The following is a 26,284-nucleotide window of genomic DNA, read 5'->3' on the forward strand; positions in this document are numbered from 1 at the left end:
TAGAAGCTTGCAGATCAAACTATTTATTGACTTCCAAATAAACCCACCCAAGCAAAATTCAGATCGAAACATCCAGGTGGACCAAACTGCTGGCCAGTCCTATTGTGCAAAATTATTGATCCAAACATAGTCTTATCCAAACAAATACCCGGCAATTAATCTTCAGGCCAAAGTTTTATCGAGACCAGCTGGTTATTTCAGAATTTGAATTAAACATCAGTATGTTATGCTTTATTCATCACTGTGCGTATGATTTAATAGATAGCGACGGAAAGATTTAAAAAGTGGTTCTTTGTATATGTTATCTGGAGAGTTTGAAAGAGCAATAAAATAGTAATTACACCATTGAAAGGAATTTTAAGTGAAGTCGAGCAGTGGTACTTTTAGTTAGCCGTCCGTCAGCTGTTGTAAAGTATAATAATAAACAGGTACCAGTCTGCCAAATATTATGTTGGGATAAGGATTGCTGTAAACTACCTATCCGCAAGCAGCATCCAACTCGATCAATTCAATGCACAACACTCTAACTTTACCTAGTCACTTCATGCTGATGATATATTTACTATACATTAAGCTAACCCCATACATTTGGAAATAAACACTTAAGCATTTGAAATTCCATAAAATATTGCAAAGGAAACGCAACGACGAGCCGATGTATGAAAGTGAACGACAATTTTCAGTGCAAGACTAATAAATAGTCTTGAAGTTAGAAGGGAATCGAGGAATACTGTGCAATGCGAATAAATGTCCTGCCCTGAAACTGCATGTTTGGATCCGAATGATGTTGGAACAAGGCATCTGTTTATCTCTGGCCATCTGTATTTAGAATCACGCACTGTGAAAGTGCATTGTTAAGGTTTTTATTGTGAATAATAATGTTTGACGTGTTTAACTTTGGCAATAGAACTGCAATATTTAATGTTTATTATTCTACCTCTCTTCCACCCCCCCCCCTCCCCCAAATAGTACTTTAAGAATCCGGCGACTGGATAATGGGGTAAATCAGCTGCCAGAGAGATTCATTGCCAACAGCCAACTTCACATTAGAGAAACACGTCCGGGGAGAGCCTTAAACTGCCCCTTCGCCTGGATATGAACTTTTAAAGGCAAGATTTTTGTTGTTGCAAACTTGTTGCAGCATCAATGAAACTTGAGAGTGAGATGGAAGTTCAGGAGATTTTTTGGGGGGGGGGGGGGGGGGGGGAAATAGCCTCTTGACTTGTTCGGAGACTCGCTCTGCATCAGGGTCCAAGCAACCGAATACGCTCACTCGTCACTTCTCCATCTGGCGTCACAGCCAGGTCTGGAGCCAACAACATCACTTTGCAGGATATGACCAGCCTGGCTCTTTTTTTTTCCTGCTCCGAGCACAAATATATAAATTCTGCAATCGATCACTGCAGAGACGGAGAGACCGCCATCAGTCCGCCTTCGACCATCCCGCTGGGAGATCGGCGCTGAAAGAAATCGACAGGACCGGCTGAAATTGAGCGGGGGTTCCCTCCTCACTCTCTTCCACTTTCAAAGCGAAGTCTAAGTGAGGCGGCGCAAGAAGGCTGAGCATTCCTCCTGCCTCTCTGTTCCTTGGACTGGGTACAAGGTGAGTGACTGGAAGCAGAGGAACGGTTTGCCTGAAATGCAATTGTTTGCATAAACTCGCCAAACTGCCCATATTTAAACAAAACCAGGCAACAAATGGTCTGTTCGGTCTTGTTCTCTGAACCATTTTGGGTTCTTGCTGCCTTTTGTCGCACAGAAGGGGTTAAGTTCCTGGAAGGCAGCACAGCGAGTCTGTGAAGCCTTTGTGTTAAATATCTGGTGATGCCCTGATCAAGCGGCTGGGATGTGGGGAGGGCTTTTCAGGTTGTTCTCACTCGGAGACCACTCTCCAGTCCGGGGAGGCGGAGAAATGCAAAAGCCAAGGGCCATTCCGAGCGATAGACGAGACTGGTGAAGAATAGACAACAAAGATCAATAAAAGAATATAATGGCCGGAATTGGCTTGGCTTTATTGAAATCTTTCCCCGGAGTCTGTCGCCTTCATGTACAAGGTCCCCATATATCAAAGGCTTCCAGTGTGTACAACACAAATACCTTCACTTGCTCGCTCTGAATATGTAATGTAAACGCGTCTGCTCTTGGACCATGTGAATGTCAGGCTAAATTCCAACAGCCATGCTTAAAATCAGGGTTTTTTTTCTTGCAAGAACTGCAGAGTGTATTGGGCAAATATATGGTGCAGCGATTTTTGCACCAGGTGAGTCTGACCTCTTTATAAAAAATATCTTCATTCCAGATTGTTCCCCATTCGGGTCGTCAAAACCTCTTCAGTCGGTTGGTTCAGATCAGCCAGTTCTCAGCCATGACTCCTTTCCCCTCCTGGGTCATCGTCGCCGGATTAATGGCCTTGACCCAAGACTCGCACTGCAGGATCCTGCCCAACGCGACGCATTTCGAAGGTTTGCTTAAACATGTCCTTTCCCGGAGCAAGCGAGCCATCCCCCAGATCGACAAAGAGGAGATTTTGCAACTTCACAACCACCTGAGGGGACAGGTCTACCCTTCGTCCTGCAACATGGAGTACATAGTGAGTAGATGCCTTGACTCAGTTAAAAAAGAAAAAGACTTGCATTCATACAGCACCTTTCATGACCACCGGATGTCTCAAAGCGCTTTACAGCCAATAAAGTACTTTTGGAGTGTAGTCACTGTTGTAATGTGGGAAACGCGACAGCCAATTTGCACATAGAGCAAACTCCCACAAACAGCAATGTGATAATGACCCGATAATTTTTTTTTAATATGTTGATTGAGAGATAAGTATTGACCAGGTCACCTCGGATAACTCCCTTGCTTTTCTTTGAAATAGTCGCATAGGATCTTTTACGTCCACCTCAGAGGGCAGACGGGTCCTCGGTTTAACGTCTCATCCAAAAGACGGCACCTCTGACAGTGCAGCACTCCATTAGCACTGCACGGCAGTGGCAGCCTAGATTTTTTTTTGTGCTTGAGTCCCTGGAGTGGGACTTCTGACTCAGAGATGAGAGTGCTACCCACTGAGCCACAGCTGACATTCCTGTGTCACTCCTGGGTGACTCTGGAGACCACAGGTCTCTGCTCCGAATCACAGTGTCCCATAAATGGAAGGGCAGAGGGGGGAATCTTTCAAATTAATAAAAACAGAAAACACCTTGGATACATCTGCTCTGAGCAAATGGAAGTTTAACACAGTTCTATCTTCACTTTGTTTATTCTCTCCTTTTCTGGCGTCTTTTTACCCCCATTTTCAGGCTTTGTGTGAGAGTGACTGAAAGAATAGTCTTGGGCAGGTAGATGTCATTGCATGTTGTGTGAAGTTCTGAGGGACTACAGTTATGTGGATAGACTGGAGAAGCTGGGGTTGTTTTCCTTAGAGCAGAGAACGTTGAGAGGAGATTTGATTGAGGTGTTCAAGATCATGATGAGTCTAGACAGAGTAGATCGAGAGAAACTGTTCCCATTGGCGAAAGGATTGAAAACCAGAGGATACAGATTTAAGGCGATTGGCAAAAGAACCGAAGGCAACATGAGGAAAAACTTTTGTATGCAGCGCGTGGTTAGGATCTGGAATGTACTGCCTGAAAGGGTGATGGAGACAGACTCAATTGTGGCTTTCAAAAGGAAGTTAGATAGTACCTGAAGGAAAACAGTTTGCATGGCTAAGGGGGAAAGGGCGGGGGAGTGGGACTAGTTGACGTGCCCTTGCAGAGAGCTGGCACAGGCTCGACGGGCCGAATGGCCTCCTTCTGTGTTGTAACCATTCTGTAATTCTATGATTCTAAGTATAGCATTACTATCTGAAATCCATTTTTGGCTTTTCAATTTATCAATCATTATAGAAAAAGGATACAGATGGGACAGTCCCTGCACTCCTGTACGGGTCAGTCCATATTACTCCTGAACCAGGGCTTGGCTGCACTTGTCCTGTCCCTGCAGCTCCCCATTGGGGTGCATGACCTCCTCCTCTCCATATATATTGACGGGAGCATGGCTTCCACGTGTCTGATTTGTCCAGAGTGGCAGGCGAGCCTACTGGTGTTGCAAATCTAGTAGAATAAGTATGGGAAAGTATTGAAGAAACCATACTTTTTTGGGGCTTCTGCAACACAAGCCCATTAAATTCCTTTGTTTATCACACCTTTCCAATGTTTGCTCGTGATTCCTATTTGGTTGAAGAATTACTTTTCCCATTGTGACTGTTTCTAGTAGATTGTGGGCAGTGTCAGAACAAGATTATATGCCACATGAAGAAGTTACAAGTAAGCAATAAATAAAAGGGAAGGAGAAAGAATTGCTCAGTATTTGTATAAGTAACAATGCCACTATTTTCAGAACAGTCATTTGCTCAATACAGTGAAACCCTCTCATATATCCTTTCCCCTACCAACAAAATGTATTCTTAAAATGTTTATCAAGGGAATTTTAGGTAGATCAGCTGCAGAACTAAAATATAAAGCGACAGTTAAAGGGAACATGTAGAGGATCTGCGAGGGGATCTAAATTAATAACTGCAGCATTCCAAGAGTTACTGTGTCTTCACCTTTAATTCAGATAATCCTCAAACTTCATTATTGCATTAAACAGAAATGGTATGTGGGAATGAATGAACAGTAAATATAGACGTCTATTTAAAAAACCGACTGACTTATACAAAACTGTACGATTGGGCTGTTATAAGGAATGTTTTAAGTGTAGATGCTTTTCCTGACTCACAATGAATCGTTCTTTCTATGTTATTATTCAATGTTCGGTGTGTTGTTTTGTAGGAGTGGGATAATGAACTGGAGCGGACGGCCGAAAGCTGGGCCCACCAATGCGTCTGGGATCATGGTCCTTCCCAACTGCTCCAATCAATAGGTCAGAACCTGGCAGTGCACTGGGGAAGGTGAGTGTCTTGCACAGGCGCATTATATCACACTTATTTCTCCATGGCTTGCATGGCTCAGTTTGAAACAAGTACAGGATGTTTCTTGTAATAGAGGATGCGATCATGTAAAGACTGACAGACAGGAAAAGACCCTCTGGTCCATACAGCCTGTCCCACACAATTGCGATACCGTATGTATCACAATATATACACTCCTACCCCACTCAAAACCATGTGATCTCTTGGGAGAGGCAAAAAAAAACCCAGATAAAAGCCCAGGCTAATATGGGTAAAGAAATCTGAGAAATTCCCTTCTGACCCCCTTAGGCAATCCAAAGAATCTTTGTATGGAAAAATGTTATGATCTAATAGTTGATCTACATTACATTAAAAATCTTATGTCTGTACAGACTTCCTGTCATCAAAACCGTACGCATTTTGTTTACTTTTTCCATAATAAAACCATATTTATAATGAAAGCTGCAAAAGTTAACTTGCAATTCTGTAATTAAGCCCTTCCACCAGTGGTGGCACAGTAGCACCTCAGTTTTGCATCTCCCAGCTCCATAGCCTGTACTGCTTATGCTCCAACCAACCCCACCACACTGCATCCCAAATTGCCATACGTTTTGCTATTTAACTGCAAAACTTATTAAAAATGTTATACCTCGCACACTACAAAACCTTGCACATTGTTACATTTTCATCACACGTTTGTATGAACTTTTTACCATTATAGATTTCCAAGTCCACATTTATAATAGGTTTTGCTGATGTAACTGAATTTTCCTCTAACTGCACCATCTGACCAGTTGGTGGCTTTTCCTCACAAATTACTCAAAATGTTTTCTGAATAATTTTTGTCTGAAAAATTGACTGCTACCTTTTCTAATGCCCGAAATATAAAAAAAAAATGTATTTCACATTAACATTATTAAATGTTCCCATTAAATTGTCACTTTAGTGCCCCCATTCAAGTTTTTACTTGAAGACCATGGGCTCTCCCAAAAACTTGGCGTTGGATTTGATATTTTTGATCCGAGATATAACGCTCTGAGCTGAATTTGGATTGTTGCAATCTGATCTTGCGCCGTGCACCCAATTTCCTAGATTGTATCAGCTCTATTCAGTCAGGTGCATTGCTGGAATATTTTCCCTCGGATTCTAGCATTTTCCACCCTGTTACTTTTGAAAAGCCAGAAGGCAAATTTCAACATTTTATAGAGGTAACATTTATATTGAGTTTTTTTAAAAGAGAGGCTATGTGTGTTTGTGTGAGTGAGATAGTGAGAATAATGACAACATATCTACTATAGCTTTTGTTTTGTATTCAATAAACCTCAAAGTGTATTATGTTGAGGAAGAGAGACTGAGGTCAGAAAAAGTGAGAGAAGAAGGCAGAGAAAGGATAAAATAATGATCTCTTTTTCATGCTGATCTTCATTTAATCTTCAAAAAGAAACAATTGTTGAAGCCAATTAATTATGTGTTTTACAAAAGCAAAATACTGCGGATGCTGGAATCTGGAATAAAAACAGAAAATGCTGGAAATCTCAGCAGGTCAGGCAGCATCTGTGGAGAGGAAGCAGAGTTAACGTTTCAGGTCGATGACCCTTCATCAGAATTGGAGAGTGTTCGAAAAGCACAGATTCTAGTTATGTATTTTGTTGACATTAGAAAAGGTAGTTGCTAATTGCTTACACTTGTGAGACAGTGTTTGTAATTGTTAACACCAATTAGTTAGAGAGAGAGGCAGACAAGTAAGTTGAATTTTGAAAGCAAGCAAAGTTATTTTGAAAGAAACAAACAGGTGATGGAGGAGGGAGCGAGTTTGAGAGTGAGGCGACCTCTAGCCACCTGCCTTTGAATTGGAGTAAGGATGGACTGGATGGAGTGTTGATGTTGAGATGATTTGCAGCAGAGCAAGAAGGAAGGAAGTAGACACTGGATGGAATGGGCCGTTCAAAAGTGAAGAGGTGGCGTAGTGATGGGAGTGAGGGGTGGTAGGAAGGGGAAGAGATAGTGGGAAGGTGTAGGGAACACGAGGGTAGGGGGAAGCAGAAATGATTGGGAGAAGGGGATGTGAAGGGAGCTGCTGAGGATTGAAGGTTACACTTGAATGACGTGACTGGTTGTATCTGATTCATACATAATATGACTTGTGTATGCCTGTGACAGGTCAGTGTTTCTGTTGTTTCAGGTATCGTTCTCCAGCTTCCCATGTGCAAGCCTGGTATGATGAAGTCAAAGATTACACCTACCCGTATCCACAGGAGTGCAATCCTTGGTGCCCTGAAAGATGTAATGGTGCAATGTGCACCCACTACACACAAGTAAGTCGAATGTCCAAGGACTAGACTACATTTCAAAACAAATTCACTCCAAAAACATAGGCTTTACATGTTGGCTGAATGGTTATTCTGAAGAGCAAAATGTGGATTCTGATTGGAAACATTTATGGATCATCAGCATAGTTAGAAGCAACTGAATTTTAATCTTTGTAGCGATATGTTTGCAGTGGAGAAGTGAGCAAAAAAGATCAAACTTCAGAAGGAGAGGGGTAAAAATGCCTGTGATAAAGAATTACGGCTGAAATAATGATTAGTGAGCCAATTACAAAGAAAAACAGTTGGGGTTTTGAAGCAATGCAAACTGCGGTATCATTTGGAATTACATGAATCAAACTGAGGCTGGTGGCATGGGAAGAGGCAAGCCTCGCAATGCTCCGAGTTGCAGTATAACTACAGCTGCTGTGCAGCAAAGGTTTTTAGAGTTCCCTGTGAGCCTCATAAAGAATATTTTATAATTGTATTAGTGCAGGTGGACATCTGACTGTCCAATCGGCTCTCTGTTAATGTTAAAGTTTAAGCAACAGACAGATGCTGGTGAATGTCTGTGCTTGCAGTATACATTGTATAATTATGCTGTAACAATATTTATATTTGATTTACAACAACAACTTGTATTTATATAGCGCCTTTAACATAGTAAAATGTCCCAAGGTGCTTCACAGCAGTGTTATAAGACAAAACAAATAAATTTGATACCGAGCCACATAAGAAGAAATTACGGCAGATGGCCAAAAGCTTGGTCAAAGTGGTAGGTTTTAAGGAGTGCCTTAAAGGATGAAAGAGAGGTAGAGAGGCGGAGAGGTTTAGGGAGGGTGTTCCAGAGCTTGGGGCCCAGGCAGCTAAAGGCACAGCCACCGATGGTTGCGCAGTTATAATCAGGGATGCTCAGGAGGACAGAATTTGAGGATCGCAGACATCTTGGTGGGGGGGGTTGTGAGGCTGAAGGAGATTAGAGATGGGGGAGGGGGGGGAAGGGGGGCCATGCATGGAGGGATTTATAAACAAGGAGGAGAATTTTGAAATCGAGGCGTTGCTTAACCAGGAGCCAATGTAGGTCAGCGAGCACAGGGGTGATGGGTGAGCGGGACCTGGTGCGAGTTAGGACACGGGCTGCCGAGTTTTGGATGACCTCAGGTTTATGTAGGGGTGAATGTGGGAGGCCAGCCAGGAGTGTGTTGGAGTAGTCAAATCTAAAGGCAACAAAGGCAGGGATGAGGGTTTCAGCAGCAGGTGAGCTGAGGCAGGGGCGGAGATGGGTGATGTTATGGAGGTGGAAATAGGCGGTTTTAGTTACGCCGCGGATATGTGGTCGGAAGCTCATTTCAGGGTCAACTATGACAGCAAGGTTGCGAACAGTCTGGTTCAGCCTCAGACAGATGCTAGGGAGAGGGATGGAGTCGGTGGCTAGGGAACGCAGTTTGTGGCGGGGCCCAAAGACAATGGCTTCGGTCTTCCCAATATTTTATTGAAGAAAATTGCTGCTGATCCAGTACTAGATGTCGGACAAGCAGTCTGACAATTTAGAGACCATGGAGGGGTTGAGAGAAGTGGTGGAGAGGAAGAGCTGGGTGTCATCAGCGCACATGTGGGAACTGACGCCGTGTTTTCGGATTTATATATTATATATTTTTTATATATAATATGACACAATTGTTAACTACCTTTAATATCAATCAGATTGTTGGGCAAAGACAGTGGTAAGCAAGAGCAAGCAGCACTATATGGGACAAAAATGGTCAGTTTGGGGAACACAGCACAAAATGGATACAGGCCAGCAGACAGTGTGGAGGAGATACTGATGTTCAGTCCATCTGGCTGTTCTCTCCAAGTTATGAGAGAAATACATGTTGCAGTATCCAAACTGTATTCTAGTTGTCGAGGATTTTTTTTAAGGCTGTTACTTTCGTGCCAATATTTTAAATGGATAAACAACCTTCATTAGAATGTGAATAATGCTGTAATTGTCACTACATCTGATTGTAAGATGAAACTTGCCTCGAGCCTTTGGAAGCAATCACTGTGCCAAAGCACATGGGCTTGGAGTTCACTGTGACTTGCAACACATTTCAGATGAGACGATTCCTTATAGGGATGGATACTCACTCTTCAAATGAATTTTTCTTGGATATCCTGCTTCGGCAAGGGTGAAAACTTGTTTTTGCAGGTTTCAGATTTTTGGAAAGTGAACTGGTCCTGAGATTTTTATTCTTAAATTTTTTTTAAAAGGGAGGCTTGAACAGTACTGACATACTGTTCCAAGTGTTCTTTTCTACAAGCCATGAGATGTACAGGTTATCGTACCTTGCAGTGGGCTGTATCTCGATTCATTTCATAATTAAGAATGTATTGGCTACCCACCCGATCACCTGCCTTTGAATAGGTTTCACCAATCCACTATCCTGAACAGCTGCAGACCATTCACTCACAGATCTAACTATTCAGTTATCTCCTCACTTGGCCTTGTATCAAAGAATCATTCTTCTTCCTTTCTCAAGCCAGTGCATATACTTTGCACTCTTACTGACCCCCAATCCCATTTCCTTCCATCATCCCTTACTAGAGATTTTATGCTGTTGATTATTTTGCAATCTGTTAAATCAAACTTTTAGCCTGAATGAGTCAAACTAGTCAACTAAGCTGACGTTACTTTTTAAAACTCAAACATTGAAATTGCTGGTGCTTATTTCTACTTGTTTAGCAGCATCGTTCCCTTTAGGCCGCGTGGCCATGCAGTGCCCTTGAGCTCCCGTGCAGCCGGTGAACCGGCTTTCAAATTGGAAAAAAAACGCGCGTGCGGAATTTTGAATGGGCCGCGCAGCTCCAAAACAAATTACAGGGAACATTAGTTAGCAGTAACCTATGTTCTGGGCACAAGAAGTATGCAAAGCCCGATGCTCTGTTTAACATCTATTTTGTATTTATTCTCAGTTGGTGTGGGCAACAACTAACCGAGTTGGCTGTGCTATCAATGTCTGCGGAAGAATGAACGTTTGGGGAGAAATCTGGGAGAATGCTATCTATTTAGTGTGCAATTATTCACCAAAGTAAGCTATTTATCGTCACTACATCCTTTACTTAGGTTTATTGTCATTTAATTGATAAATGGAGATGTAATATGGAACCTTTGGATCTAACAGTTGTGTTTTTTTTTACAATGCAATTGGCAAATGACTTGCTTATTGAAACAAATAACTAAAATGTATTTGTTCTGCATGAAGTGTGGATGTATCAAGTTACATAATGCTTCATTTGCCTGGTCAAAGATGTGAGAGGGTAAATTCACCACTTTGCTTTAATCCCAAAGGTGCTGTACATGCATGCTCCCTATTTTCCCACTGCCAGTTTCCCTGATGATGCACATTTTTACGTTATCTAATTCTTGGGATGCTTTGAAATTTTTATAGGTTAAAGTGCAGTTAACCTGCAGTTTTTTAGCTTCTCTTCAAACACATCCTGTTGTTTTTAAAAGTTGTTTTTAGGATGTCTCCTGTCAAAGATTCACAGTCAATCATTTGTGGACTCGCCCAATGCCCTAATTGCACAGTGTGGTGCTGAGCCATACAGAGGGATAAGTTGCCAAGTTTGATGCCTGTGCTGTAATGAGCTAGTTGGTCTAAACTGGGAGTGCCAATATTGGCTTCAGGATCCTCGTGTTAGGGAGGTGGAAATCAGCCAGGGATCCACTCACAGTCCAGTGACACTGCTGGAACATTTGCATATGTATATATTGGGAAAGAACCAGATTGGCCTTGGCTATGATGCCTTTTATAGTTGAATAACCTGCCAACACTGTCACTGTCTATTTTGACATGGCCATTTGGGTAACATGACATGAAACTAGATCCCAGCTTGAGTCGCTGCCTTCAGGAGAAGAAGGAAGAACACTGTCAGGGCAACATTTATTTTGAATTCATTACAGCCGCCTTTCGCCTTTCGTTTAGGCATGTGTACCTCTTTTTTTTTTTTGCTTGGACGAGTTTAGTAAACCGATTTCCAGATAACTTGTGAGGCCCTCCCTTCTTTCACCTGCCACCTTGAACCATTCCTCTGTCATATTGAAAGTGGTGAGAAATGACAGGCCTCCCTCTGTACCCCTTACACTTATTACTGTGATTGGTAAGTGGAGCATTGCATTATATTAAATGACGATGGCCAATCTTGCTCGGAATTATACACAAGTTTGGAACCTGTATTTGTATAACTCTTCACCCCTTCATTTAAGAAACAAAGACATTCAGATTCATCACAAAACTTTATTTTAGATAATTTCATCTGAACTGAATTTGAATTGACCGGAATGTTTTGCTGTTTTTAACTGACCAGGGGGAACTGGATCGGCGAAGCTCCTTACAAACATGGCCGGTCGTGTTCGGAGTGCCCGCCCAGCTATGGTGGAAGCTGCAAGAACAATCTCTGCTACAAAGGTAGATAAATCTATTGAAATGGCCCCAGTAAAATGAATCAGCAAAGAAACTTTGTGCTCCCCCTTCCAACATGGGTTATTGTACTTGAATATGGATAAGTGTTCACTTATGTCTTGCTGACATAGTATTATCCGAAAATTTTATGTCGCTAATACAAGTGTGGCCGAGCCATCACTGTGGCGTCAAACATTAACACAAGTAAGTGTACGGTTTCAGTCAAAGGACGTCTTTCAGGTGAAAAGAAGAGTGAGCTGAAATGTGAGGCATTTTACGTCTATGAGAAGGTGGAAGGAAAGGCTTGGGTTCAAAGTAGATGGAGTCGGAAATGAGAATGAAGGAGACGGGTAAAGTGCCTACGTAGCGGGGCTGATAATTGACTTAAAGCCTTCAGCGAGAAAATGAAAATAAGTATATAAAGTTTGGAATGAGAAACGGCAAACTGGCCCATTAAACCTGCTAACTCAGTCCGCAGGGAATGTCTCTCCCATACCAACATGAGGGAATCAAAGTAAGAGATCGGAACAGAATAATTATAACAAAGGGAAGCTTAAGCAAAAGGAGGATAGGACACCATTTTGCACTAACGAGAATAGATGCATACAAAAAGGAAGAGTTTTTGAATAGCATATTCTGTATATTATTTGCGAGGAAATAAAACAAAAAATCATAGATAATTAGAATAACAATTAGCCATAATCATTTATAATTAATTATTTTTCTCCACTGTCAATTTAAATTTATTGCAATACCACATTTCTTACACAGGTTCACTTTTGTAATACTGGAACAGGCAGCACAGCATTTTTATATTGGCTACACGATGTCTGGTTTACTAAAGGGATTTAAAATTTACTTTGGTGCAGACATAAATATGGCCTTTAGAAAAAAAAATTGGTGTAGTTAAAATCACATTATGTGGTTTCCAATATATTTTTCTATTTGCTACATGTAAAAGTTTTCAATGTTGCTTCTTTCTACTCAGCCTAAATTAATATAATTTTTAGTCTACTAATTTTAAATTCTTAATCCAGTTGATTTTGGCTTGCACAATCCACTTCTGTAGTGAATGACTGCTTGTTTCTAAACAGAACATTCCATTCGGAGCTGCCAGGTACTTTTTTAACAGTTGATTTGACACTAAATGAACTTTGAGCAGAATTGGGAGGCTATTGCGTTCAAGTTTATTTCTGCTAGGGACGAATAAGGTGGCATCCAAATGCAATGGGACAGTACCAAACCGAAGTAGCAGGACAAGTACTTCGGGGCTCCCTCAATGGCTCAGACCAGACCTAAGAACATAAGAAATAGGAGCAGGAGTAGGCCATTTGGCCCCTCGAGCCTGCTCCGCCATTCAATAAGATCTGATCTGATCTTGGCATCAACTCCACTTCCCCGCCCGCTCCCTATAACTCTTGATTCCTTTATCATTCAATAATCTGTCTATCTCCACCTTAAATATATTCAATGACCCAGCCTCCACAGCACCCTGGGGTAGAAAATTCCACAGATCCACGACCCTCAGAGAAGAAATTCCTCCTCATCTCAGTTTTAAATGGGCGACCCCTTATTCTGAAAACTGAGCCACACTGACCAGAAGGATCCAAGGCTCAATCCCCACTTTGTGCTGAGTTGTCTGATGTGCCCTAATTTATCAGTGGGGCCACTAAAATTGTCTTATAAAGGGGACAAAAATGGCCAGGATTACTGCTCCATATTGCTGTGCAAAGACCACTGTTGGAAGCACGTGCGAATGCAAACATTGGATGTGATCAGGATTGAGATTAGATGTAATGCTTCCTGTGATTTGAATAAGCTCTGTACCCCTGTCCAATAGTGGATGGGACTGTGGCTGAGAATGAGCGAAAACTTGGCTGTTGAAGTCCACTACCATCTCACTGCCCTGACTGGGAAAACCCTTACCCCTCCCACTTCCACTACGGCCATCAGTGTTGCCGTAGAAGGAGAGGGCCTTGTAGAGAGACTTCTTCTCTCTCTTGTCTGGCCTGCCAAACTCCGCCCCAAAGAGGACCATTCTGGCCTCAATGTCAAGACTTGCCCATGGATAATGGCCATCCAGGACAGTGGGTGCTGGAGGAAAACCAGCACTGGTGGGACCTTACTCCAGGAATGAGTTAATGCCTTCAAGAGAGGTGGGGAGAAAATTGGTACGGAAAAACAGGGAAAAGCTTTCTGGATGTGTATAGGGAAAGAAAAAGGGAACTAATTTCTGGAAGCTGGATAATGTATATCTTTATAACCAATGTAAACCTATTATGGGTCTATGTTTGGTGATACATTATCCAGTCAGTTTCACTTTGATGATGACCAGGCCCAGTTTAATGCTAATCCTAGATACCCACTATTATCTATAAACATCTCAATACCTATACAGGCAGAAGACTGCTAATATATTCAGGTGCAGCATTTCTGTTGATAAAACTAGACTGTACATCCAGATGGAATGGTTTGTTTACTTTCATGAGCTTAATTTACTCAGGTTAACATTTGTATTTCCATACACAATGCTGTTGCTTTTTGATATGTAAAGCTAAATTAGATTAGATTGAACCAGCTATTGTTTTCTTATAACTATGCACGCATTACCTGACACTAGGAAACCTGATGTTTTTGCCTTTTAAAGTACTTGAACCCCTCCAAGGTGTCCATTTATATTTGGGGATGTTGTGGTGTGCATGTCACAGAGCTTTGGGGCTAAGGTACTTATTTAACCAAGACATGGTCAGTTGTTCAGATGGTGCCTGATGTACAAATTCAGCTGCTAATACTTGTGCGTATTTTGCTAGTAGTTTTCTGGTGCCATCAAATGGAGCTTCCAATCTTTGGGGGAAAAATGGACATTTCTTTATGTTTTCCCAAAATATAGACCTTCCATTGTCTAAGGCGAAGTCTATTATCAGGGTGGAAGTTGCACAGGTATCTGCAGGCCACATGTCAAGGCTTCCATCTGCTGAAGGCTGTATAGAAGTGAAGAAACTGGGAAGGAGGAAAAGAAACACAGCAAAATAGACAGTGACAAAAGATCTTGATTGACTGCAGCTAAATGTCTTGTCCCGTGTGTACAAAACGATATTTAACTTTATTTCAACATTTCTTTTTAGACAATACTATAAAAAGAGAACATCATGAACAAACCAATGAAGTGGAGCCTCCCCAGATCACTACAGATGCATTAAACCCATGGACCGTGCCACAGTCCCAACCAAAACCACAACCAAAACCACAACCAAAGGAGGAAAATAACAGCTACGAGTACATGAGTAAGGAAGCATATGAGTATTATGCCTAGTTCACTTAAATGCTACAGAATTCAGCAGAATTTTTATGTGCCATTTTTAACGATAAACAAAACTTGCAGAGCTCGCGAATGTCTCGGGAGGGCAGAGGAAGATGGGTCATTGCTGGGATCCGTATTTCCAAATAGGATTCAGATGCGGAGAGTGGGCTAATTAGCACTTTGTTAGTAGTTCAACAATAAAGCATTTGCACGGCTGGTCGGTTTACTTACAAGAGGGATTCCCATTGGGGCTCTGAGAGACGGTTGTAACTGTGCACGTAGAAACGATGCTTTATGTACGTAGCCGTGAGGCTGCTGGGATAGGGATCTCGTAGCTCCTCGGGTGCTGTTCATTTTTATAGTTAGTACAGAAATGCAAACATTGTAATTATTCATTCGCGCCTAAGAATATTAGTTCATCTTTTATCTATACCAGTCTTATTCAGCTCTGAAGTCAGATTTCTACCTTCTTTTGCTGCTCAGTATTTACTCTCTTGTCCATTATTCCATCCCCCTTCCTCATATGGCAACCCTTCTCCAATTCCCTAACATTCAGTATTCTTTGCTCGTCCTCATTGTAATAGGTAAGAGTTAATGCTTCCTCCCATTATTGTCTAACAGTACTCAGTACCGTCCCATCATATGAGAACAGCACACGCACTTAAATTGAGAAGGCTGTTCAATGGAGGCATAAGAGTACAAAAGCAAGGAAGTTATGTTAAACCTTAATAAATCACTGGTTAGGCCCCAGCTGAATGGCCCTGATTTTACCAGATGGATTCTCCGCTCGGGCCTGAGTTAAAATTACAGTTGGGTTTCAATAATATCATTGGGCTGCAACATGCACATGTAGAGAAGGACCCTGTTGGGCTCCAGGCGCATGTCCTTGTTACTTGCCCAGGTGAGCAGGTTAAAATTGCAGATGTTGCAATCTTGGTGCCTTTCGGGCAGGTAAGAGCCAGGATGTTTTAACTGCCCACCCGCCAGGTTTCTGCTGAGCGAGTAGGGTTAAAATATCCCCCAATTGTGTCCAATTCTGGTCACCACACTTGTTAGGAAGGATGTCAAAGCCTTGGAGAGGGTGTCGAGGAGATTTACCAGAATGGTACGAGAGATGAGAGACTTCAGTTATGTGGTGAGACTAAAGAAGCTGCGATTGTTCTCCTCAGAGCAGAAAAGGTTAAGGGGAGATTTAATAGAGATGCTCAAATGATGATGGGTTTTGATAGAATAAATCGGGAGAAACTAAATTAAAAGGAACAATCTACAGGGCTAAGAGGAAAGAGCAGGGTGAGTGGGACTAATTGGAGAGCTTTATCAATGAGCTGGCACAGTCACGAAGGGCCGAATGGCGACCTCCTGAGTTGTAGCAGTCTATGATTCTATATTCTTTACAGCAAACCACACATTGATTTTAGCCCATTTGCTTCCAACATTCTCCACCTCGTAACCCTGGGATCTTGCCCGAGGGTCCAACAATCTTCATTTCACCTCTCAGTCCTCGAGCACTTGTAGCCCTGATGGTTCCACTCCATCGATTTCCTTGTTAAAGCAATAGTTTCCATGACACTCTTCGTGTACCTCACCTGTCTTAGGGTCTGTTTAATCAGACAAACCAAGATGGCTCAGATTACTATCACACATCCTCAGGTAAACACCATAGACATGATTCTGATCTGAAGATGCTGTCCCACTGTATACACTACCAAGCACCATTCATGATCTTCAAGATGGGAGATGGATTGCTCTATGTCAGCATAATAAGGGCCTTGGGATGTTTTACTATGTTAAAAGCACTATATAAATAAAAATTATTATTATTCACTAAATGTTTCTGGGTTACTACTTCGCCCCAGGATAGATTTAAGACTCGGTGATAGTGGGGGTATTGGGTGTCCGAATCTAACTATCGAGTTTAGTGCCTTTGTTTGGAGGGGCATGTTCACCTGAATTTCAGTTACATTGTGTGTCTGCAAAGGCGCCAACACTTTAGCCCCAATTTGGGAGACTTCGGTTAGTGTAAAGCAAACATTGACTTGTGGACTGGGCAACGGGTTGCCCCATACCCAGGTGTGTCTGAGTAGTGGTGGTACTTGACCTGCTCTGAATATACAGTACTTGCTTTGGTCCCCATTTCTTAACTTGTACAGTACAGCTCGGGGGGTTCTTCATCCACAATGAAGCCACATCTGGCGATGTGCATCAGCACACCAGGATTGGCACAGCCAGCTCCACCTTTTGTAGAACAACAGGCGGTATCTGGGGCTTTCCAGACTCCCTATTCCCCTCTTAACAGTGTTGTTGGATGATTCACGTATTACTTTAGATCACTGGAGGCCCAAGAATTTTCCAATACTCTACTTTAAACACTCAATAGGCTTTTCATTCTCAGTTAGCTGTGTGATAGCCACCATTATCTGTATTAATCAATTGCATCACTGATGTGGCTGCAAGCTTTCCGCGTATAATAAACTGCTCTGTACCACCTTGTTTTACGCCGCTGTTGGGTCTGATAATGTTTATTAGCTATAAAAGGGATCCAATCATTTTCTGTCATTTTAAATCCCTTTTGGGTCTGATTTAAAGAAACCTTCCATACAAGTTGGACGTTTATGCTTCTGATATGTTCTGGTTTTTATACTCATTATTGTTCAGTTTACTAATTGAATTAATTTTATCCTGAATATTCTCCATCTCACCTGCTATCTCCTTCACTGCTATTAACGCATTCTGTTGTTCCCGATTATGCCTGTTTACTCCTTTTTAATTATTCCCTTTATTTACTTTCTCATCGCCTAGTTGTGTTCCCACAATGATTTGATTTCCAGGCTGCTGTAACTGCTGTTGTTCCAATTCCTATCCATTCTCTTCTTTCCCTTCCGTGACCCCCGACCTGGGTTACGCTGATTAAACTTGCGTAGCATTTCCCTAATCAGTTGCAGAAACAATAGCTCATGCTTTTGAGTACACAGGCCTTTTGTCATAATTAGAGCAGTGAAATGGACCAAAAACCAGAGCAATTCTGAAGCTTCATGTGTTTTTAATAACTTCACGTCCATTCTTTGGGCCACTTTCGATATCATCCGGGCATCCCAGTTCATCAACTGGCTCAGACACCACCTGTGCTCCTAGCAGGGAGCCATTCCCCAAAAACGTTTCAACCCTTCCTTGTTTTTGTTCAAATTTTATGGCTCTCCGTGTTATCAGTTCTATGGTTATGAAGCACGCATGTTAACACTACTGGCTCTCCTTGCACCAACACCTTTTTCAGCAAAAGCTACTCTGTCACTCTGTGAAACTGCCTTCCTGTAAAAGAAATACTCTCGCTGGTCCTCTGCCACTACCATCAGCGCCGTCTTGAGAACTACCATCACCTGTAATAAAGAACAGAAAATCTATTTTGGCTCTTCAGGAGGGCTCTTGAATGGTTTTACCTGCAGAGCATGCAATGCCTTTGTCAATTTTTTGATTTCCTTCTCTCAGTTGGGGAGCGCAAATTAAATATCCGCTCAAACTAAGTCCTAAAACTTAAAATGTAATAAAGCACTCAGCACGGCACCTTAGCAAAAGTGGTGGCTTGATGAATATTCAAGTAACACTGATCTGATACTAGCAAACATTTTTTAAAGTCACGCTGTCCATGGTAGTAAAGAATTTAACGTCTCGACAGCACAGACTGTGAAAAGAGGGATGTGGTCAGTTTCATCACAGTTGCTCCAGACTCCAAGATAGCAATTGAAAAGGAAACAACAAATTTAGATCTCACAAACAAAAAAAGGACATAGTCCTGTAATTCCAACTTTGCAATTCTCCAAACTCACTTTGTCCTAATTTTTTGTGTGTGCATGTAACAGTGGTATAATGCTTCCTGAGAAGTTATTAAACCTGCTGCCAATCAATTTCATTTCAAATAAACTTCCACAAAGATCTTAATACCCTAAAGTTGCAAATATGATTTAATTAATCAAGTACAAATGAATTCTACCAAATAAATTTCAGCCTAAATTAATTGGGACTACTCCTCTATTTTAAAATGTGTGACCAATTTTTAAACACACTTTTTGTGAAGGCACAGAAGTTTTCCCGATTTCTAACATTACGACCTTAAGTGACCAGGACCACACTAAATAAGTAGAAGGTTCCAAAATTGATGAACTTGCATTCTTAAAAAATGCACAATTGTTAAATCAAGTGGAAACCATTAGTTGATTGATTTCATTGTCACTATCGTTCAGCTGTGTAACACAATCCTCTTGGAGAAAACAGAAATTAAAAATGACCCTTCCTCGCCCTATCTCATACAGACATAAACAGCTGAACAAAGTGCAATCTCCCAAGATTTTGGGTGCACTATACGAAGCTGAAATAAATCTCTTGTTACTTAACTAATTTTTCTGAGATATTCACATTGTCCAACACTTAACATAACTCCAGTTACCTTAATCACACAACATTCACTCGTTATTTGCTCTCATCTTCCTTAAATTATTGATTCCCAAGTTATAGGTGATGAAATTAGAAGTGCCAATTGCTACGTGACAATCCCAGATCATGAACCAGAGATAGTTCACATAACTTACTAAACCAGTTTTCCACAGTGGCCACTATAGAAAACCAGTACTCATAATTTTATCAGGCACTCTGTCTGTAAAGTCAGATCAGTTCACCTCCGTTACTCCAAATCTGTTGAGACCCGGAAAGGAAGAAAGACTTACATTAAAAAGCGCCTTTAACGACCAACGGACGTCTCAAAGCACTTTACAGCAAATGAAGTACTTTTTGAAGTGTAGCCACTGTTGTAATGTGGGAAATGCAGGAAGTCAGTATCTCAAAATAACACATACGTGTAAACACAGATCCAGCACAGGAAAAACAAAGACTGAAATTTGAAATGTTTGTCTTGTAGGACAAACAAAGACTGAAATATTTGTAAAAATCTTCATGTTATCTAAACTAAGGCTTGCAAAAGCGTTCACGCTGCAGACTGTCGTCAGCAGCTCCAAAAAGGAAGTTTTACACACATCTTTAAAGGGACAATACACTGAAAACAGAATAAATCTTGTAGCCGATTAATTTATCCCATTTCTCTCATTTCAATTTTATCTTCCAATTTCTGATGTTTGCTGCACTCAGTAAAAGTAACCAATAGTTCTTTACATAACTTTACAGTCTTTACATACATGGCTCCGGCTGGGGTGGAGTGTAGGAGCAGACTGGTTGGGCTGGGTGCTCGTTACCTTTCCGCCATTGTTCATAGGTTTATATGTAACCTTCAGGGCTGCTGATCGAGGGCCGTGCGGCTCTTTGTCGGCCGGCACGGACACGATGGGCCGAAATGGCCTCCTTCTGCGCTGTAAATGTCTATGTTTCTATAACTGTCTTTGCCTTCTGTGAAAATGCTGCAATTAACTCCTCGTCCTGCTGTCTAAAAGTTTCTTCTTCTCCGTTTGTGGAAGGAAAGGGCATAGTGACTTGGAGTACAGGAGGGAAGGGAGCGCTGGGGAACCAGCAAGAGTCTTCCATCTTCCCGAATGGCTAAGACTGCCTCTCTCCCTGTTGGTCCCATGTTCGGCCAAAACGTGCCTCTGAGCTCTGCTACTTCTATTTCACGTTCCTCTAGACTAAGTTTAAGCTCCTTATTTTCTGTCACCACCTCCCCTATTCTCCAATTAAGCTTCTCATTTTCAATTTCTAATTCCTCGCGTCCTTGCATTTCTTTAATGTGCTCTTCCCCTGAGGTAGAGCATTGAGCTCGCTCCCCCGCCACCTTTCCTCTTAACTCCTCAACCGCTCGCTCTCTCTCTCTCTCTCTCTCTCTCTCTCTCTCTCTCTCTCCTCTGAGAGGATAACTGATTGCTGCCTATCTTACGCTCCAATATCAGTCAGGTAACTCGATCTGGAAGGGTTTTTGCTACCACAAGAAGGCCCTGCACCATTAGGGCCTTTGGCATGCTCTTCCCTGGATTACGCTTCCTGAAGAGATCACTCACTTGGGCCTGGGCAAGTTCCGTCGGTGGACATCCCTTCTTCATTATATTTAGTGTACTGCTGCCATATCTAGACAAGTACTTGTTGACATATTCTTGTAACTTCTCCATTATACCCCCGCCAAAAGAACAATTACTGCGCTGTACCCGTAACTAGGTTGTGATCCCTGTTATCGGAATACGCTTTTCAGTGTCTTTGCCGCGGTTGTCAGTTGTTGGAATGTAACAATCTTTTAACCCATTTGTTGCCAACAGCCTTCACTCCGCATGGCTATAGTTTAAGATTCGAGTCCGGGAAGTGGCTGATATTTGTGTGAAGAATTAAAAAAAAATTCTCAGCAACCCACAGCATTTATCGTAAATGGGAGGTGGATGGGGCTGTCCAGTCTCATTGCTTATAGACGGAATCTTGCTGTTGGCTGATAACCAGAGCGGCCTGTGGTTTTGGAAGCCACAAAAAGAGTTTGTGTACTGATCGCCTGTTCTCCCAGCTGCAAGGGACTAGTGCAGATTGCGAAACACTGGAGAATCAAAGCACAAAGTAACTTTGCTTTTAAAGTCAGAGGGTTGCAAATCTGTGGAATTCGCTGCCTCAGAGAGCTGTGGAAGCTGGAACATTGAATAAATTTAAGACAGAAATAGACAGTTTCTTAAACGATAAGGGGTTATGGGGAGCGGGCGGGAAAGTGGAGTTGGGTCCATGATCAGATCAGCCATGATCTTATTGAATAGCGGAGCAGGCTCGAGGGGCCGTATGGCCTACTCCTGTTCCTATTTCTTATGTTCTTATGTAAACAAATCCGACACTCAAAAATGCTGACTGAGGGGGAGCAGTTAGTTTCTGAATGTTAATCATTTTGGATTGACTTTGTCATGTCATGCACTCACAAGGCGCTCTTACTGGGGTCTTGGGACAGGTCAGTTCTGGGTCTCGGATGGAAATATTGTTGTACAATTCAAAAAATGCAATGCTTTCAACCAGAACCAGGAATTTCTGTGGAGAGTATCTGACTGGCTGGTACCCAATGGCACTGCTGGGTGGAAAGGATGCCCTTACTTTGCTCATTGTTGAAGATAAGGCATAAAAACAGAAAATGCTTTTCAGGCGGGTCAGGCAGCATCTGTGGAAAGAGAAACAGAGTTAACGTTTCAGGTCAAAGACCCTTCGTCAGAACTGGCACTTGGCTTTGAGTGCGGCAGTTTGATGAGCACCCTCAGCCCAAGACTGTGTCTGATCTGGCCATTTCCAACCCAACTTGTATTTCCCCTCCCCTGACTACAGCTTCCCAGTGTGTAGCTGGGAGGTGATGGTCCAAGAACAGAAGGCTACACGTGGACCGAGAAATAAACTGGCAACTCAATACCTTTAACTGCACAGTGCAGAGCAGAGCAAAATTATGGAGGCTAGAATTTGCACCTTTTCCTGATATTAAAATAGACAAGCTTGTTTAAGGCGCTATTTACATATGGGTTAGCAATAACTTGTGTATACATAATTATATTTTCTAGTCTATTTCTTCATAAGCAAACAGCTGTTCTTAAAAATGTGTTTTAAATTGAAATATATGTTATTTAATATATAAAATATGGGATTATGTGGAGTTATTTTTGTGTGAATTAATACAATTACAAAAGGCATTTGATAAAGTGCCACATAGGCTTGCCAGCAAAGTTGAAGGCCACGGGATAAAAGGGACAGTGGCAGCATGGATACAAAATTGGCTAAGTGACAGGAAACAGCGAGTAGAGGTGAATGGTTGTTTTTCAGACTGGGGAAGGTACACAGTGGTGTTCCCCAGGGCTCGGTACTGGGACCGCTGCTTTTCTTGATGTGTATTAATGACTTGGACTTGGGTGTACAGGGTGCAATTTCCAAATTTGCAGGTAACACAAAACTTGGAAGTATAGTGAACAGTGAGGAGGATAGTGAAAGTTTTCAAGAGGCTGGTGGAATGGGCGTACTCGTGGCAGATGAAATTTAACGCAGAAAAGTGCAAAGTGATTCATTTTGTTAGGAGGAATGAGGAGAGACAATATATACTAAAGGGTACAATTCTAAAGGGGATGCATGAACCGAGAGATCTGGGGGTATATGTGCATAAATCAGTGAAGGTGGCAGGGCAGGTTGAGAAAGAAGTTAAAAAAGCATACGAGGTCTTGGGCTTCATAAATAGAGGCATAAAGTACAAAAGCAAGGAAGTTATGATGAAACTTTATCAAACTCTGGTTCAATCTCAACTGGAGTATTGTGTCCAATTCTGGGCACCGCACTTTAGGAAGGATGTGAAGGCCTTCGAGAGGGTGCAGAAAGGATGTACAAGAATGGTTCCAGGGATGAGGGACTTCAGTTATGTGGATAGACTGGAGAAGCTGGGGTTGTTCTCCTTAGAGCAGAGAAGGTTGAGAGGTGATTTAATAGAGGTGTTCAAAATCATGAACGATCTAGACAGAGAAGATAGAGAGAAACTGTTCCCATTGGTGGAAGGGTCAAGAACCAGAGGACACAGATTTAAGGTGATTGGCAGAAGAACCAGAGGCGACATGAGGAAAAACTTTTTAACGCAGTGAGTGGTTATGATCTGGAATACACGGCCTGACAGGGTGGTGGAGGCAGACTCAATTACGGCTTTCAAAAGGGAATTGGATAGGTACCTGCAGGAAAAAAAATTGCAGGGCTACGGGGAAAGGGGTCAGGGAGTGGGAATAGCTGAAGAGCTCCTGCAGAGAGCCTGCACGGACTCGACGGGCCGAATGCATTCTTTCTATGCTGTAACCATTCTATTATGATTCTATAATAATATAAAAGGCACTTTAGAATCTACACTATGGATTTGTTTGCAGAGCAGAAACTGTGTGAAAATTAATACTATGGAGTGAATGGCTCATTTTGATCAAATACTCTCAGTTATGTAAGGATCAATTAGTTGCACAAAACAAAACCTGTAATTTAATTGACGTAACAAAAGACAGTTTCACACCTCCGTTGTCTGAGGCCAGAACAGATGGTCTGGCTTGCAAGAGGCTTTTCATTTGCAAATGGTCTACTCACCTGACTGTGCTCAAAATGCACTATAATTATATCCTTCAATTTTTTCCGCAAGTTGGTGCCTATGCCAACATCTATAAAAGTTGCAAAGACAGTGCAGTCCAGCAATCAATGCTTTGGAAGGACCCTGACAGTGTCGGTGATTTTCGTCTCTCTACCACACCATTTAGCACCATGAGCAGGGCAGTAACGAGGTGGAAATAGTAAAAATAAACCAACTGCCTTTTGTTGTCCACCCATTCATAAAAGCTGCCTGATTTTTGTTCCATTGATTTAATGCCACTGGGTTCTAGAATGGGCAGACATTTCGCTCCTTCAGATCATCACCCAGGTGGTGAAGTTTAAAATTGTCTGCATTGTCTCTTTAACCTGGCTCTTTCTAGGTCTGCTGAATCAGACAGCACTCGCTGAAAGACGGATCTCATTTCTCCCAGGAGGCCACTGCATTTTATAGAACTGCTTTTGTTCCAAGAAATCTGCCACAATAATCAGCATGATTAATCCTGACATGTTTTGGTGTTTATCTGCCACATGAGCTGTACTCCAAAAACCCATGCAAGAACGTAAGAAATAGGAGCGGTCGGCCATGCGGCCCCTCGTGCCTACTGCACCATTCATGGCTGATCATCGACTTGAACTCCACTTACCTGGCCCTTGATTTCTCTAGACTCGAAAAATCTATCGATCTCAGCCTTGAATATACTCAGAGACTCAGCATTCACAACCCTTCCGGGTAGAGAATTCCAAAGATTCACAACGCTTCGAGTGAAGTGGATTGTGCTCGCCATGTTCACATACTGGTTTAATCCCTTTTCCTTCAATCACCTATCTAATCTATTCTTAAATGTTGACATGGTCTGCTTCAGTCACTAACTCTGGTCGATCATTCCACAGCCTTGCAATTTTTTGTGTAAAAACATTTCTCTTGCTCTCTGCCCTAAATCTCTTGCATTTCATCTTATATCTATGTCCCTTTATTCTAGACCTTGCAGCTATAGTAACAGTCCATTTCTATCTACCCTATCTCATCTCCGCATAATTTCAAACACCTTTATCAAATCGCCTGTAATCTCTTCTGATGAAAAGAGATGCAATTTTTTTAGCCTTTCTTTGTATTTGTATTTCCTTATACCATGCAACATTCTGGTGAATCCGCATTGCACCCTCTCTATTGCCTCAACATCCTTCCGATCGCGTTCAACCCAATACATAGTGGGTCAACTATGGTTTTATCAAGGTTTTATATAAATCCACCATTATATCTAAACTTTTATATGCTGACCATTTCCTTTTCTGTTTGACTTGAATTGCTATGCTTTTAGGTCATTATGTAAAATGTGACTGTCTTCCTACCTTTCAGCTCAAGTCATCAAGTGCGACACTAAAATGAGAGATAAATGTAAAGGGACAACTTGCAACAGGTATCTTTGTTACTTCCTACATCTGTATTATTTATGACTATTATTCTTGCATTTCCAATGTATGAATTTACAGGGTATTATTAAGACATGAATAACAACATTAATGTACATGATTAGAATTCAGCTACCGACAAATGCAATTTAGTAGACATCTCGTTCAGCATGTCTGTACTATACGAGGACTGGAGCAGCCAGTGTTGTAATGTGTTTGCTTCATGGGTTCTTTGCTTAAGAATTCATAGCAACACATTGCTATTAAGAACTAGTTGGTTTATTAACAAAGGTTTAACAATCACACTACACATTACCAGTTCTTCCACTAGGATCACAACTGCATGCCTCATCATGGATGACCAACTGACTGGAGTTTTATTGAGTCTTGTGAACTGTTGGCTAAGCCACTCACAATGCAACAGCTCTACAACTATTTTAGTTTACAGCGTCTCCAACAGTGCAGCACTCCCTCTGCACTGAAGTGTCAACTAGATTTTTGTGTTCAAGTGTCTGTAGTGGGATTTGAACCCATGACATTCTGACTCAGAAGCGAGAAGGCTACCCACTGAGCCATGGCTCATTTCTGGTCTACAAACCTGTGAGCGTACTCACAGGTGCATACATTACAAGTGTCACATAAAGACCTGCAATCTTGGAAAAAAAAATAATCAACTTGATGCTAAATACTTGAAATTGAGTAATCCCCATTGCATCTTGGTAGCCGGCAGCTATTCAATATGTTACATACATTCTGCAATAGCATTACCTGAAAGTTAAGAGAAGTTGCTTTAGAGGTTCATATCTAATCATTTGACTCAATTTTCATCCAACCTTTCCTGGATCATATTGTTACAGGA

General features: G+C 41.8%; 1 protein-coding gene across 1 annotated transcript in view; it reads left to right on the forward strand.

Moving 5' to 3' along the window:
* Window positions 1–1,323: 1,323 nt before the first annotated feature.
* crispld2 (cysteine-rich secretory protein LCCL domain containing 2) overlaps window positions 1,324–26,284 on the forward strand; it is a 46,736-nt gene continuing 21,775 nt past the window's right edge. The window contains exons 1-8 of the mRNA XM_070898253.1: window positions 1,324–1,603; window positions 2,300–2,590; window positions 4,809–4,927; window positions 7,110–7,242; window positions 10,189–10,304; window positions 11,584–11,684; window positions 14,804–14,962; window positions 25,373–25,433. Coding sequence (XP_070754354.1) covers window positions 2,366–2,590; window positions 4,809–4,927; window positions 7,110–7,242; window positions 10,189–10,304; window positions 11,584–11,684; window positions 14,804–14,962; window positions 25,373–25,433 — 914 coding nt within the window. The 5' untranslated portion in view covers window positions 1,324–1,603; window positions 2,300–2,365. The remainder of the gene's footprint in view (window positions 1,604–2,299; window positions 2,591–4,808; window positions 4,928–7,109; window positions 7,243–10,188; window positions 10,305–11,583; window positions 11,685–14,803; window positions 14,963–25,372; window positions 25,434–26,284) is intronic.

The sequence above is a fragment of the Pristiophorus japonicus genome, chromosome 13 (assembly GCF_044704955.1).
Source record: "Pristiophorus japonicus isolate sPriJap1 chromosome 13, sPriJap1.hap1, whole genome shotgun sequence".
NCBI lineage: Eukaryota > Metazoa > Chordata > Chondrichthyes > Pristiophoridae > Pristiophorus > Pristiophorus japonicus.